The following is a 15,098-nucleotide window of genomic DNA, read 5'->3' as shown; positions in this document are numbered from 1 at the left end:
TATGATATGTCATTTGCAAATATCTTCTCCCATTCTGTCAATTGTCTTTTGGTTTTGTTGACTATTTCCTTTGCTGTGCAAAAGCTTTTGATCTTCATGAAGTCCCAATACTTCATTTTTGCCCTTGCTTCCCTTACCTTTGGCGATGTTCCTAGGAAGAAGTTGCTGTGGCTGAGGTCAAAGAGGTTGCTGCCTGTGTTCTCCTCAAGGATTTGGATGGATTCCTTTCTCACATTGAGGTCCTTCATCCATTTTGAGTCTATTTTCATGTGTGGTGTAAGGAAATGGTCCAATTCCTTTTTTTGCATGTGGTTGTCCAATTTTCCCAACACCATTTGTTGAAGAGACTGTCTTTTTTCCATTGGACATTCTTTCCTGCTTTGCCGAAAATTAGTTGACCATAGAGTTGAGGGTCTATTTCTGGGCTCTCTATTCTGTTCCATTGATCTATGTGTCTGTTTTTGTGCCAGTACCATACTGTCTTGATGATGACAACTTTGTAATAGAGCTTGAAGTCCGGAATTGTGATGCCACCAACGTTGGCTTTCTTTTTCAATATTCCTTTGGCTATTTGAGGTCTTTTCTGGTTCCATATAAATTCTAGGATTATTTGTTCCAGTTCTTTGAAAAAAAAAAAAAAACAGATGGGATTTTGATAGGGATTGCATTAAATGTGTAGATTGCTTTGGGCAGCATAGACATTTTCACAATATTTATTCTTCCAATCCAGGAGCATGGAACATTTTCCCATTTCTTTGTGTCTTCCTCAATTTCTTTCATGAGTACTTTATAGTTTTCTGAGTATAGATTCTTTGCCTCTTTGGTTAGGTTTATTCCTAGGTATCTTATGGTTTTGGGCGCAACTGTAAGTGGGATTGACTCCTTAATTTCTCTTTCTTCTGTCTTGTTGTTGGTGTAAAGGAATGCAACTGATTTCTGTGCATTGATTTTATATCCTGACACTTTACTGAATTCCTATATAAGTTCTAGCAGATTTGGAGTGGAGTCTTTTGGTTTTTCCACATAGAGTATTATATCATCTGCAAAGAGTGATAGTTTGACTTCTTCTTTGCCGATTTGGATGCCTTTAATTTCTTTTTGTTGTCTGATTGCTGAGGCTAGGACTTCTAGTACTATGTTGAATAGCAGTGGTGATAATGGACATCCCTGCCGTGTTCCTGACCTTAACGGAAAAGCTTTCAGTTTTTCTCCATTGAGAATGATATTTGCGGTGGGTTTTTCACAGATGGCTTTGATAATATTGAGGTATGAGCCCTCTATCCCTACACTTTGAAGTGTTTTGATCAGGAAGGGATGCTGTACTTTGTCAAATGCTTTTTCAGCATCTATTGAGAGTATCATATGGTTCTTGTTCTTTCTTTTATTAATGTATTCTATCACATTGATTGATTTGCAGATGTTGAACCAATCTTGCAGCACTGGAATAAATCCCACTTGGTCATGGTGAATAATCCTTTTAATGTACCATTTGATCCTATTGGCTAGTATTTTGGTGAGAATTTTCGCATCTGTGTTCATCAAGGATATTGGTCTATAATTCTCTTTTTTGATGGGATCCTTGTCTGGTTTTGGGATCAAGGTGATGCTGGCCTCAAAAAATGAGTTTGGAAGTTTTCCTTCCATTTCTATTTTTTGGAACAGTTTCAGGAGAATAGGAATTAATTCTTCTTTAAATGTTTGGTAGGATTCCCCAGGGAAGCTGTCTGGCCCTGGGCTTTTATTTGTTTGGAGATTTTTGATTTTTGTTGACTGTTTCAAATCTCCTTACTGGTTATGGGTCTGGTCAGGTTTTCTATTTATTCCTGGTTCAGTTGTGGTAGTTTATATGTCTCTAGGAATGCATCCATTTCTTCCAGATTGTCCAATTTGTTGACTAGAGTTGTTCATAATATGTTCTTGTAATTGTTTGTATTTCTTTGGTGTTGGTTGTGATCTCTCCTCTTTCATTCATGATTTTGTTTATTTGGGTCTTTCTCTTTTCTTTTTGATAAATCTGGCCAGGGTTTTTTTGTTTTTGTTTTTGTTTTTTTTTGGCCAGGGGTTTATCAATCTTATTAATTCTTTCAAAGAAACAGCTCCTAGTTTCGTTGATTTGTTCTATTGTTTTTTTGGTTTCTATTTCATTGATTTCTGCTCTGATCTTTATTAATTCTCTTCTCCTGCTGGGTTTAGGCTCTCTTTGTTGTTCTTTCTCCAGCTCCTTTAGGTGTAGGGTTAGGTTGTGTACTTGAGACCTTTCTTGTTTCTTGAGAAAGGCTTGTACTGCTATATATTTTCCTCTCAGGACTGCCTTTGCTGTGTCCCAGATTTTGAACCATTATGCTTTCATTATCGTTTTTTCCCATGAATTTTTTCAATTCTTCTTTAATCTCCTGGTTGACCCATTCATTCTTTAGAAGGATGCTCTTTAGTCTCCATGTATTTGGGTTCTTTCCAAATTTCTTCTTGCATCACATAATTTTTTTTCTTTTTTTTAAATTAATTTATTTTTTCAGCGTAACAGTATTCATTGTTTGCACAACACCCAGTGCTCCATGCAAAACGTGCCCTCCCTATTACCCACCACCTGTTCCCCCAACCTCCCACCCCCGACCCTTCAAAACCCTCAGGTTGTTTTTCAGAGTTCATAGTCTCTTATGGTTTGCCTCCCCTTCCAATTTTTTTTTTTTATAAACATATAATGTATTTTTATCCCCAGGGGTACAGGTCTGTGAATCGCCAGGTTTACACACTCCACAGCACTTACGATAGCACATACCTTCCCCAATGTCCATAACCCCCTCCCCCTCTCCCAACCCCACCTCCCCCCAGCAACCCCCAGTTTGTTTTGTGAGATTAAGAATCATCTATGGTTTGTCTCCCTCCCAATCCCATCTTGTTTCATTTATTCTTCTCCTATCCCCCTAACCCCCCATGTTGCTTCTCCATGTCCTCATATCAGGGAGATCATATGATAGTTGTCTTTCTCCGATTGACTTATTTCACTAAGCATGATACCCTCTAGTTCCATCCACGTTGTCGCAAATGGCAAGATTTCATTTCTTTTGATGGCTGCATAGTATTCCATTGTGTATATATACCACACCTTCTTTATCCATTCATCTGTTGATGGACATCTAGGTTCTTTCCATAGTTTGGCTATTGTAGACATTGCTGCTATAAACATTCGGGTACACGTGCCCCTTAGGATCACTGCGTTTGTATCTTTAGGGTAAATACCCAGTAGTGCAATTGCTGGGTCATAGGGTAGTTCTATTTTCAACATTTTGAGGAACCTCCATGCTGTTTTCCAGAGTGGTTGCACCAACTTGCATTCCCACCAACAGTGTAGGAGGGTTCCCCTTTCTCCACGTCCTCGCCAGCATCTGTCATTTCCTGACTTGTTAATTTTAGCCATTCTGACTGGTGTGAGGTGGCATCACATAATTTTTATAATACTTTAATATCTGTGTAGTTTTTCATTCAATGAAGCTAATTTATTGAATGTATCCCTTTCGTGTTGGGCATTTATGTGGTTTGTGTTTTTTAGTATTGTAAAATGCTGTGATGTATTTATTAGGTTGATTTTTTTGCATGTATTTTAATTATTCCCTTGGAATAAACCACTGGAATAGAATTACTGGGTTTAATAATTGGTCTCTGTCTTGTATTTCTATTACCTACTTCTTACCAGAGAGCTCTTAGTAGAATACAGAACTTTCCCAGCATTGAATGTTGTCAGTTATCTCCTAACTTGTAACAATTTTATGGATAAAGAATTATTTTATGCTTTATTTTACATTCCTTGGTTGCGTTCTCAGGTTGGTTGAACACCAGCGTATCTTGTTTGAAGGGCTCTTTGCTCACAGAACACCTAACATGATGGAAGAACTTCCTTCTGTCAGCCTTTGATGCCCACAGCATGGGCAGAGCTGCTAGGAAGGGGAGTGGAGAGAGGATTTGGAGAGAGATGAGAACAGCAGTGGAGGGAAGAGGGAGGAACTCCGTCATCATATCAACTAACGTGTGTGCTGCACGATAGATGTGCTAATATTGCTCTCATCAGAAAGAGAGAACTAGGGATGCCTGGGTGGCTTGGTCAGTTGAACATCTTCCTTTGACCAGGTCATGATCCTGGAGTCCCAGGATTGAATCCCACATGGAGCTTGCTTTCAGCGATGAGCCTTCTTCTCTCTCACCCTCCCCCCCTCGTGCTTTCTCTCTCACTCACTCAAATAAATAAATAAAATCTTTAAAGGAAAAAAAAAAAAAAGAAAAGGAAGGGATACCTAAGAGTGTTCCCTCTACAATTACTGCTGCAAAACACCTTCTGCTTTATCTCCAGAGACCAGGCCTCAACAATTAATTGTGAAGACCTTTATGAAGTGCCTACAGAAACAGCACAGCAGGCTAGATAAGGGCACCCACTCTGGAGCCAGAGTTCAAATCCTGACTTTGTCATTTGTTGTAAGCCTCATGATGGTGGGCAAGTTACTTAGTCTGTTTCTTGAGGTTTAAAATGGGATAATAACAGTGCCCTGTTGATGTGAAGATGAAATGACTTAATAAATCCAATGTTCTTAGACCAGTGTCTGGTAAGCAGGGATATGTAAGCATCTTTTATTTTTTTATTTTTGTTAATTTTAAATTTTTTTGAGAAAGAGAGAGCGTGCTCATGCAAGAATGGGAGGAGGGGCAGAAGGAGAGGGGAGAAAGAACCCGAAGCATGTTCCACACTCAGGGTAGAGCCCCATGTGGCACTTGATCTCATGACCCTGAGATCATGACGAGCTGAAAGCAAGCGTCAGACACTTACCGACTTGAGCCACCCAGGTTCCCCTGGAAAGATCTTTTAAACAAAATTTATAAAGTCCCTAGTATGGCACACAGTAGCACTTGAGAAATGTAAGTTTAAGATATGTAATACATAAAAAAGACAATAAATGTGTAAACAGATTTCAATATACGTGGTTTAGACAACATGGGTACAAGGTGTTAAAAGGTAGTTTCAAATAAATAAAATTGTGAGTCTCATACAAATATAAAATAACCCACATCAAAGATTTTTATTTCAGTCATTTATTAATAAGAGAACTAGTAAGAGGTGCCTGGGTAACTCAGGTCATGATCCCAGGGTCCTGGGATCAAGCCACGCATCAGGCTCCCTGCTCTGTGGTGAACCTGCTTCTCCCTCTGCTTCTGCCCCTCTCCACTTCTCATACTCTCTTTCTCTTTCTCTCAAATAAATAAAGAAAATCTTTAAAAAAAAATAAGAGAACTAGTAAGATATTGTACTTAGTTTGAAGAAGAATCCAAAGAACAGGCAAGTGAATGGGTGATCAGTGTTGAGATGAGTTTGTGGATAAATGCAAAGCTGACCTCTTCCACAGGGCAGAAATTAGTTTCATCTCCACCAGAAAAAATTCCTGTGCATCTCTGTGGACAAAAATCATTTGCTGCTATCAATCTTCTATTGAATTAGAAAACAAAGGAAAGAAAGTAACTTTATGGTATCGGATCACCAGAAGGAGTCCCTAGACACCATCCCTGGAAAGAATCCTTTTGTCTCTTTCCAAAACTTCCCTAGTTTCCCTTGATTTAAGGAAGTATGTAACTAATTATTCTGAAAATGACCGAAGGGCGCCTGGGTGGCTCAGTTGGTTAGGTGTCCAACTCTTTATTTCAGCTCAGGTCATGATCTCAAGGTCATGAGACTGAAACTTGGGTTAGGTTCTATGCTGGGCATGGAGCCTGCTTAAGATTCTCTCTGTTTCTTCCTCTACCCCTTCTCCTCTACCCCGTTCTCTCTCTCTAAAAAAATAAAAATTAAAAATAGAAAAATTTTTAAAAATTATTGAAATTATGGCATTGAAGGGATCTGTGACATAACTTAAGCCTCAACACTTAGCAGTTTTGTGGAACAATCACTTCTCTTTCAGCATCAGTGAGCTTTTCTGTAAAATGAGGATAACAGTATCTAGCTCATGGGATCTCTCATTAAGACGAAACATGTCCAAAGCTCCTGAGACAGTGTGTGACACACAGGAGACACACAATAAGCAGTAACTATTCCTGAGTTAATTATAATTAGCCGAGCCAACCAAAGCATAATTGCTCAGTTTTGCTTCTACCACATGGAGTCAACCTAGGTAGAAGTTACATACAGCATTTGGGAGAGCCCTGGGGAAGGCAAATGTGTGGCTCCCACAAGGGACACTGAAAACATCAGCTTGGTAAAAGAAGGGAGATGGTAGAGAATGCTGAGAAATAATGCAGGCGTCTTAACATCCAGCTCTGAAGGGGTTTTGGAATCCAGACACAAGTTTTCGCTCTGACGATAAGCAGCCAATTCAGCATCATCTGGAATGCAGTTCCCTGGGCCTCACCCCAGAGCTAATGACTTAATAGCTGGCTGTTGAGATTGTTTATTTTATCAGGTTACCCAGATGTTGCTTGGGCACACAGAGCTTTTTAAGAGTCACTGGTGCAGATAAAGGATGTAAGTCTTTTTTCTGGAGTCATATTCTTGAAATTTGGGAGTAAAGTAAAATGAGGGGCCTTCCAGCCAGTGTACAGAATAACTGTCTGGATCAAAAAATGAGATGAGCCTGAAAGCAGAGGGAACCGACAGGAACAGGTATAACCCATCGCTCAGGTGGTAAGGGACTTCACTAAGGTGGAAATTAAGGTGACTCCAAACATTATTACAAAGAAGTAGAATTTAATGACCAAGTGCTAGGAGATTCAATATGGAGAACAGGCAGTGTTTGAAACTGACCTTCTGATTTTAAGTCCAGGTGAATAGAACAGAGATTCACTGATGCAAGTGGAGAATTGAGAATGGTTGGTTTTATGGAAAGTTAAGCTCAGTTTGGAGCATGTTAAAGGATGATGATACTTTTAAGTGGAAATTTACAGTAATTGAAGGAAGGGGAAGGGTGGGGAGACTCCCAAGCTTGAGTGACAGGTCTTGGCTAGAACAATAGATGAAAAAAATTTTTTTTTAATCTGTCAGACAGAGATCACAAGTAGGCAGAGAGGCAGGCAGAGAGAGAGAGAAGAGGAATCAGGCTCCCCGCTGAGCAGAGAACCGATGTGAGCTCCATCCCAGGACCTTGGGATCATGACCTGAGCTGAAGGCAGAGGCTTTAACCCACTGAGCCACCCAGGCGCCACACAATAGAGGAAATTTTTAAGAAACATCCTCAGATAAGGCTTCTCTGTTTCCCTTCCTCTTTAAAGTTTATTTAATTTTTTTAAAAGATTGTATTTATTTTAGAGAAAGACAGCACAAGTCAAGGGAGGAGCAGAGGTAGAGGCAGAAGGAGAAGTAGGTTCCCCGGTGAGCAGGGAGCCCCTTCCCAAGACCCTGGGATCATGACCTGAGTCAAAGGCAGCAGCTTAACCAACTGAGTCACCCAGTCACCACTCCCTTTCTCTTTAACTTGTTATAAAATATATGTTTTTTTCACACACCAAGGATTACATGAGTTAAATGCTAATAACTTGACAAACCTAAAATGACTGTTTAAAATTTAGGTATTGTCCCACTTGTAAAAAAAAAAAAAAAAGAAAAGAAAAAGAAAAAAGAACAGCTGTATTTATAGTTTATTTCAAAGGTCAAAATAAATGGCATAGATGATAAAGAGAACATGTTTAGTTATCTTCCTCTTTCTAGACAAGATGTAAAGTCCTTCAGATTTGGGAAGATGGTTAGAAACTCATTTGTATACCCCAGTGAGGTTTTTGGTAGATTTTTAGTTGTTGTACTAAATTTTAAATGATTCTTGGGGATACCTAACAATGTACAGCATCCCCCTAACCCTGCAGTTAAAGCCTGTTTCTGGTAAATACCATGGGTTCAATTCCCAACTGTGCTACAGCCCTTTGAGAGGCTAATTAAGAAACTTGGCTCAGATGGGAATTGTTGTCTGAAAATTAAAAGTTAGAGTGTGCTCCAAGTTTCAGACTCACTTGGCCCCCTGGGAAACTTCCAAGTCCTAGATATGTCCTCAACCCAAATTGTCGATTCCAAACTACTGTCTTAGTTACAGAAGAATCACAAAAGGGCACACAAGGAGGCTTTTCCTGCTCTTCGAAGATACACATACTTCTAACACAGTAAAGCTGTTTTATTTATTTATTTATTTATTAAAAGATTTTAAGTAAAGCTGTTTTTAAAAAGCACCTTTGATTCCAAGTGTTTTAATTTGTGTCTTGATCCTACTTTTAGCAAAAAAGAAAACTGTACTATAATCATTTAGTATGTACAATGATTAAAATGTTTTCTTGATCACAGTGTCAATAAAAAGATGAGAATGTTCCCAGAGAAAATAACTTCCTTAATGTGCTTTGAAACTCCAGGCAGTGCCCGTATTTGAACAAGAATTAGAATTTATATACAATTTTATTGTTGCCTCGTATTTGGCGGAATGTATTTTCATACAGTGTCTTGTAGAGAGCAATAAAACACATTCTGCAAGGAATTTCATTGTATATGAAATATTTATTGAGTCTAAATGAATACCTTCTTTGCATTTCTAAACTTGAATTTATACTTATGTTGTTATAAAAGTCACACGGTTTAGAGTAAGTTTATATTTTTTTTCCTGTTCTTAACAGGTTATATTTGTGTCAATTAATTTAATAATAAAGTTACTTGGTATACCTATTTCTTTTGTGCTTATAGTGTGTAGAAAATCAAAGCAGATTCAAATGTACTTTCTACTAATGCTTTATATACTTAAATTTTGGATTGTATCATATATGTAAAAAATACATAAATACATTCATTTAATCCTTTGACAATTACTTAATGAGCATCTTTTATGCTCCAGACACTTCTAAGTGCCAAATATACAGCAGGAAATATAGCATTATGTACTCCAGAATTTGCCCTTTATCTAATTATAATGGTCCTCTCCCCTCAAATAATAATTTGATCCAAGATTTGTTGTAATTCAACCTACAGTTTGGTCCTAGGAAGCAGAGGTCACAAGAAGAAATCTCTTACAGAAGTGACTTTAGAATTCACATTTTAATTGATTCCTGCTAGTCTTCAGTAATATGAACACCTCTGCTTTCAGGTATAGGATTTTACTTTCTTGGAAGTCCACATCATGAGCAACTCAGTGTTTGTTTACTTCAGTCAATTCATTCATTTGATCCATGAGCAAAGGCCAATGCAGTATGATTGGTGAGAAATGTTTGAGTCTGGTCATTTTAACTGCAAATATGTTACAATTTATGTCTTTAGAAATATAAGATACTTTACTTTTTTTTTTTTTTTTAACTCTGCGTCCTTTAATGAGAGGTCTTTATCTTTTATCTGTTCACTTTTTTCCAGGTTTTGGGGACAAAGCCAGAGCTTCCGGATGGAGACGATGACGACGACACCATAGCAGACATAACGAACAGGAAAATGGCCAAACTCTACATGGTGAGTTCACTGTTAGTGAGTTCTATTGTTTCCACTAGACTGGTTGCAGCTGGGAGACATGTTCTGGATGGGACTCTGCCACAGCTGATAATTCTCCTTGCTCTCAAAGAGAAGTGTGTCAGTAGAATCCATTCTTTCCTCTAGTATGTTTATTAAAATTCCTGTTTTTATTACTTTTAGTTATTTTTATTAAAAATGTCAAATCAGTGAAATTATTGCTACAACTTAAATAAAATTATATAGTGTTGCCGTGCTAGTTTGCAACAATAGGTTTTGATATATGATGTTCTTAAAATGTTTCCTTCATGGAATAAAAATACTCAGTAAGCTTTTTGCTTATAAATTTCTTTTTAAGATTTTATTTATTTATTTGACACAGAGAGAGAGAGAGACGGCAAGAGAGGGAATACAAGCAGAGGCAGTGGGAGAGGGAGAAGCAGGCTTTCGGCTGAGCAGAGAGCCTGACACAGGGCTGGATCCCAGGACCATGGGATCATGACCTGTGCCAAGGGCAGACACTTAACGACTGAGCCACCCAGGCACCCCAAAATTTTGATAAACTATAAAATCTTCACGTTATTTTAAATATACTGTTTAGTCATAATGAAGGCTTTCTTTGTTACAGGAGAGCAAAGCTATAAAATCAAACAGCTGGGAGGAAACAGGGTAAAAATGACCCTGTCCTGGGCGTTGGATACCTAGTTCCGTGTCACCTCTGTGGTGATGGCCCACCGGATGAACTTGGGCAAGATATGACCATGCTGGTCTCAGTTTTCTTATCTGTGAAAAAGAGAGATTCTTTTAGATTATTCAGGTTCCTTAGAACTCCAGAATTTTATGACTTTATTGCTAGTGAAGGTAACAGAAGCCACAGATACACCAGTTGAGGAGAATAGTCAGTGGAATCCTGCAAGAGTTCCTTACCCTTCTAACTTTCCAAGCGCATGATTTGGAGCAGACCGCTAATCTCCCCGAAGAACTAAGTAGTCATCAGCCACCACAGGAAGGAGTTACATTTCCTGCTTTAAGACCACTTTGAGCTCAGAAACTGATTTTGAATGAAGATCAAGTTATTGACTTGTGTCTAGTAAGTTGCGTTTTGTAAAGAGTAAGTGAATTATTTTCTTCCTCGATGGCAAGGGAAAAAATGTGGTCATGACTTCTGCTAAGTACTGATGATTTTAATAGAAACTACACAGAAATTGTTATGCTAAAGACTTCGAGGGGGTGTCTCCGTGGCACAGTTAGTTGAGCATGGACTCTTCATTTCGGCTCAGGTCATGGTCTCGGGGTCAAGGGATGGGCATGACTACCAGACTGTAAGCTCAGTGGGGAGTTTGCTTGGGATCCTGTCTTCCTCTTCCTTCCACCCCTCCCCCCACATGTGTTCTTGCTCTCTCTTCTTCTCTTTCTCAAATAAATAAATAAATAAAAATTTAAAAATAAAGATTTCATGGCACCTTTTTTTCCCACTACTGCTTGTAAAACCCACTTAAAGCTTAACAAATTTCTTTTATGCCACATCATCAAATAAAACCATTCTCCCACTTGGACAGCATTAGCAACTGAAGAAATGTTTTAAAATGGGAAGATGTTAATCCTGAATCATTCCTCCCTCTAGTGGATATAAAATGTATTGCATATATGTAAAACACCAAGTCTGTAAATAAATTTAATTGGGAGTTGCAGAACACAGCTGGGAAGCAGTCACCGACGCAACTTATAAAAAAAACAGAATTCAAGCCCCAGCGTAATGCTGCACAGCTTGACCACTGATCTAGGGAAAGCCCCAGAATCCACATATTTATCAAGTGCCCGGGTGATTACCTTGCAGCCTACAAGCTGGCCTTTGAAAACCAGGGAATTCTGACGTGGGCATTAATATCACTTTCAGTTTTGCAATACCACCTCCACCTTTAAAAAAATTGTTCTTTTTAAAAATTTTTTTATTTTTAGATTTTATTTATTTGAGACAGAGTGTGTGTGTGTGTGTGTGTGTGTGTGTGTGTGTGTGTGCATGCACAGGAGGGAGCAGGAGAAGCAGACTGCCAACTGAGTGGGGAGCCCCATGTGGCAATCCCAGGATCCTGAGATCATGACCTGAGCGGGAGGCAGATGTGTAACTGACTGAGCCCCTAAAAAAAGAAATGTTCTGTGGTTGTTTCCAAACTTTGAGAGTCTAAATAAATATTTGTGACAGAAGAAATTTACTTTGACAATTTACACAACATATACTTAAATTACAGGACCTAATCTGGAAATAGTCTCTATGCATAGACTGTAATGTGTCACTGCCTTCTTAGCATAGCACTTGGCCTATGGTAGGCACTCAATAAATGCTTTAAAGCTTTTTTTTTAATGTGTGTGCAGTGAGTCTTAGATTATTACCTAGTTGGAAAGATTGCTATAAAAATTAGTAACTAATCATGTAAAGTTCATTGCCTGGTGCCTATTATTTGGAAATCTCAACAAACCTTAGCCATTACTATTACCATTTTATTTTCTGGTTCTTTAGGTCCAGTGTTGAAACTTAACTTTCTGTTAATGGTTTTTTTTTTTTACCCCAAAAGAATTTTTTTTTTAATTCCATATAGTTAACATATAGTGTTATCTTAGTTTCAGGTGTACAATATAGTGTTTCAACAATTCTATACATCACTCAGTGCTCATCATGATAAATGTATTCTTCAACCCCTTCATGTATTTCACCCCGCCCCCCGCCGCTTCCCCTCTGGTAACCATCAGTTTGTTCTCTATTGTTAAGAGTCTGTTTCTTGGTTTCTTTCACCTTCTTTTGTTCGTTTGTTTTTTTAAATTTCACATATGAGTGAAATCATATGGTATTTGTCTTTCTCCGACTTATTTCACTTAGCAGTATACTCTCTAGATCTATCCATGTTGCTACAAGTGGCAAAACGTCATTCTTTTTTATGGCTGAGTAATATTCCATTGTTTAAATACATACTGTATCTTCTCTAAACATTCATCAGTCAATGGACAATTGGGCTGTTTCCATAATTTGGCTATTGTAAATGATGTTGCTGTAAACATAGAGGTGCATCTGTCCCTTTGAATTAGTGTTTTGCATTTTGGGGGTAAATATCCAGTAATGGAATTATTGAATCATATGGTAGTTCTATTTTTAATTTCTTGAAGAACCTCCATACTGTTTTCTGCTTTGGCTACACCAGTTTGCATTCCCACCAGCCGTGCATCAGGGTTTCTTTTTCTCCTCATTCTTGCCAACACTTGTTGTTTCTTGTGTTCTTGATTTCAGCCAATCTGACAGGCTTAAGTGATATCACATTATGGTTTTGATTTTCTTAAAAGATTTTATTTATTTATTTGACAGACAGAGATCACAAATAGGCAGAGAGGCAGGCAGAGAGAGAGGAAGGAAGCAGGCTCCCTGCCGAGCAGAGAGCCAGATGCGGGCTTCCATCCCAGGACCCTGAGACCATGACCCGAGCCGAAGGCAGAGGCTTTAACTTACTGAGCCACCCAGGCACCCTTATGGTTTTGATTTTTAATTCCCTGATGATAAATGTTGATGAGTATCTCTTCATGTGTCTGTTGTCCATCTGTGTATCTTCTTTGGAGGAGTGTCTGTTCATGTCTTATGCCCATTTTTAATTGGACTGTTGGGGGTTTTGGTGCTGAGTTATGTAAGTTCTTTATACATTTGGGATACTAACCCTTTGTCAGATATGTCATTCAAAAATATCTTCTCCCATTCTGTGGATTGTCATTTAGTTTTGTTGATTGTCCAAAGGACCTTTAAAAAGCCTTTTAGGGAGGCACCTGGGTGGCTCAGTGGGTTAAACCTCTGCCTTCCACTCAGGTCATGATCCCAGGGTCCTGGGATCAAGCCCTCCCATTGGGCTCTCTGCTCAGCGGGACACCTGCTTCTCCCTCTCTCTCTCTCTGCCTGCCTCTCTATCTACTTGTGATCTCTGTCTGTCAAATAAATAAATAAAATCTTTAAAAATTTTAAAAAATAAATAAATAAAAAGCCTTTTAGGTATGGTGCCTGGGTGGCGCAGTCATTAAGTACCTGCCTTCAGTTCAGGTCATGATCCCAGAGTTCTGGAACTGAGTCCCATATTGGGCTGCCTACTCAGCGGGTAGTCTGCTTCTCTCTCTCCCACTCCCCCTGCTTGTGTCCCATCTCGTGCTCTCTCTCTCTCTCTCTCTGTGTCAAAGAAATAAATAAAATCTTTCAAAAAATTAAAAAAAAATTTTTAAAAAGCCTTTTAGGGTATAACTTGGCTCATGGATTTTTTTTAAATGGCTTCGTTGAGATATAATTTACATACTATATCCATTTAAAGTATGCAATTCAATGGTTCTTATTATAATTACAGTGTTGTGCAAATATCACCATGATGTAATTTTAGAATATTTTTATTATCTGCAAACAAGCTCGTGGTTTTTAATATTAGGTTTCAGATGCCAGTGGATCCATGAGAGTGACTGTGGTTGCAGAAGAGAACCCTTTCTCCATGGCGATGCTGCTTTCTGAAGAATGCTTTATTTTGGACCATGGTGCTGCAAAACAAATTTTTGTGTGGAAGGGTAAGAAATGCCATTGATGTAGTAGCTGCACTGTAGACTTAATGGCTATCTTTTGGAAAAGGTAAAGAAAACTTCTGATTTAAAAAAGAAAGCCTATCATTTTGAGACTTGATCTGTAAATAGCTCATATAAAATGCAGATATCAAAACTGTGTTTTCTTCCTACTAGTATCATTTGCCAAGAGTGATCGGGTTAAAGAAAGCATTGGACAATATAAAAAGGATCTTTTATATATATATGGCAATCAATGGGGCACCTGGGTGGCTCAGTGCGTTAAAGCCTCTGCCTTCAGCTCAGGTCATGATCCCAGAGTCCTGGGATCGAGCCACATCGAGCCCCGCATTGCTTTCCCTGATTGCAGGAAGCCTGCCTTCCCCACCCCCCTCTCTCTGCCTGCTTGTGATCTCTGTCTGTCAAATAAATATATATATATGGCAATCATTAGGATACTACGAAATATATTTAACATGCCAGGACAGTTTTGCCATGCTCAGTGTCATATTTAAATTAAAATTATAATCATGTTTATTGCTTGGGGTGTGTGAATGTTTCATAATCATATAATGTGTTCCCTCTCTGATATTCTGTCCTTTTCATTTATCTTCCATTTAGGTAAAGATGCTAATCTCCAGGAGAGAAAAGCTGCAATGAAGACAGCTGAAGAATTCCTAAGGCAAATGAATTATTCCAGCAATACCCAAGTAAGTGTGTGTGGAAATGAGCTGGCTAGGAAAAAAAAAATTAAAATGTGAGAGCTCATCCTGTCTCCGCAAAACTTGTGTGAGAATTTGGATCAAAGTACCCTATGCATGGAAATCATTCTTCCCTTGTGTCTGTGCCACACTGTGTCCCGTGTCCCTAGAACCACAGCTTTGTGGAGGATGGAATTTTGCAGAAACTGGAGATCAGACCTTCCGTGGGGCTGCATTATGAAAAAAGACCCCATCTGCTTCCTCCACAGCGTTTCAGTCAAGATGATCAACCACAGTTGAATGTACTGAGAGCACTTTTCGGTTAGTCCTTAGAGCAGGTTGTGCAGACCTGGGCTAATAGCCAGATAATATTTGGCTTCACTGACATCAGC

The 15,098-nt window shown here is 38.7% G+C and overlaps 1 protein-coding gene across 1 annotated transcript in view; it reads left to right on the top strand.

Moving 5' to 3' along the window:
- The window catches only part of SCIN (scinderin), an 80,291-nt gene that overhangs the window by 39,052 nt on the left and 26,141 nt on the right, over window positions 1-15,098 (top strand). Inside the window, exons 5-7 of the mRNA XM_046020002.1 lie at window positions 9,347-9,439; window positions 13,882-14,014; window positions 14,627-14,715. Of these exons, the coding sequence (XP_045875958.1) occupies window positions 9,347-9,439; window positions 13,882-14,014; window positions 14,627-14,715 (315 nt within the window). The remainder of the gene's footprint in view (window positions 1-9,346; window positions 9,440-13,881; window positions 14,015-14,626; window positions 14,716-15,098) is intronic.

This window comes from Meles meles, chromosome 10 (genome assembly GCF_922984935.1).
Source record: "Meles meles chromosome 10, mMelMel3.1 paternal haplotype, whole genome shotgun sequence".
NCBI classification, from domain to species: domain Eukaryota; kingdom Metazoa; phylum Chordata; class Mammalia; order Carnivora; family Mustelidae; genus Meles; species Meles meles.
This window is presented reverse-complemented; position numbering and strand designations above follow the sequence as displayed.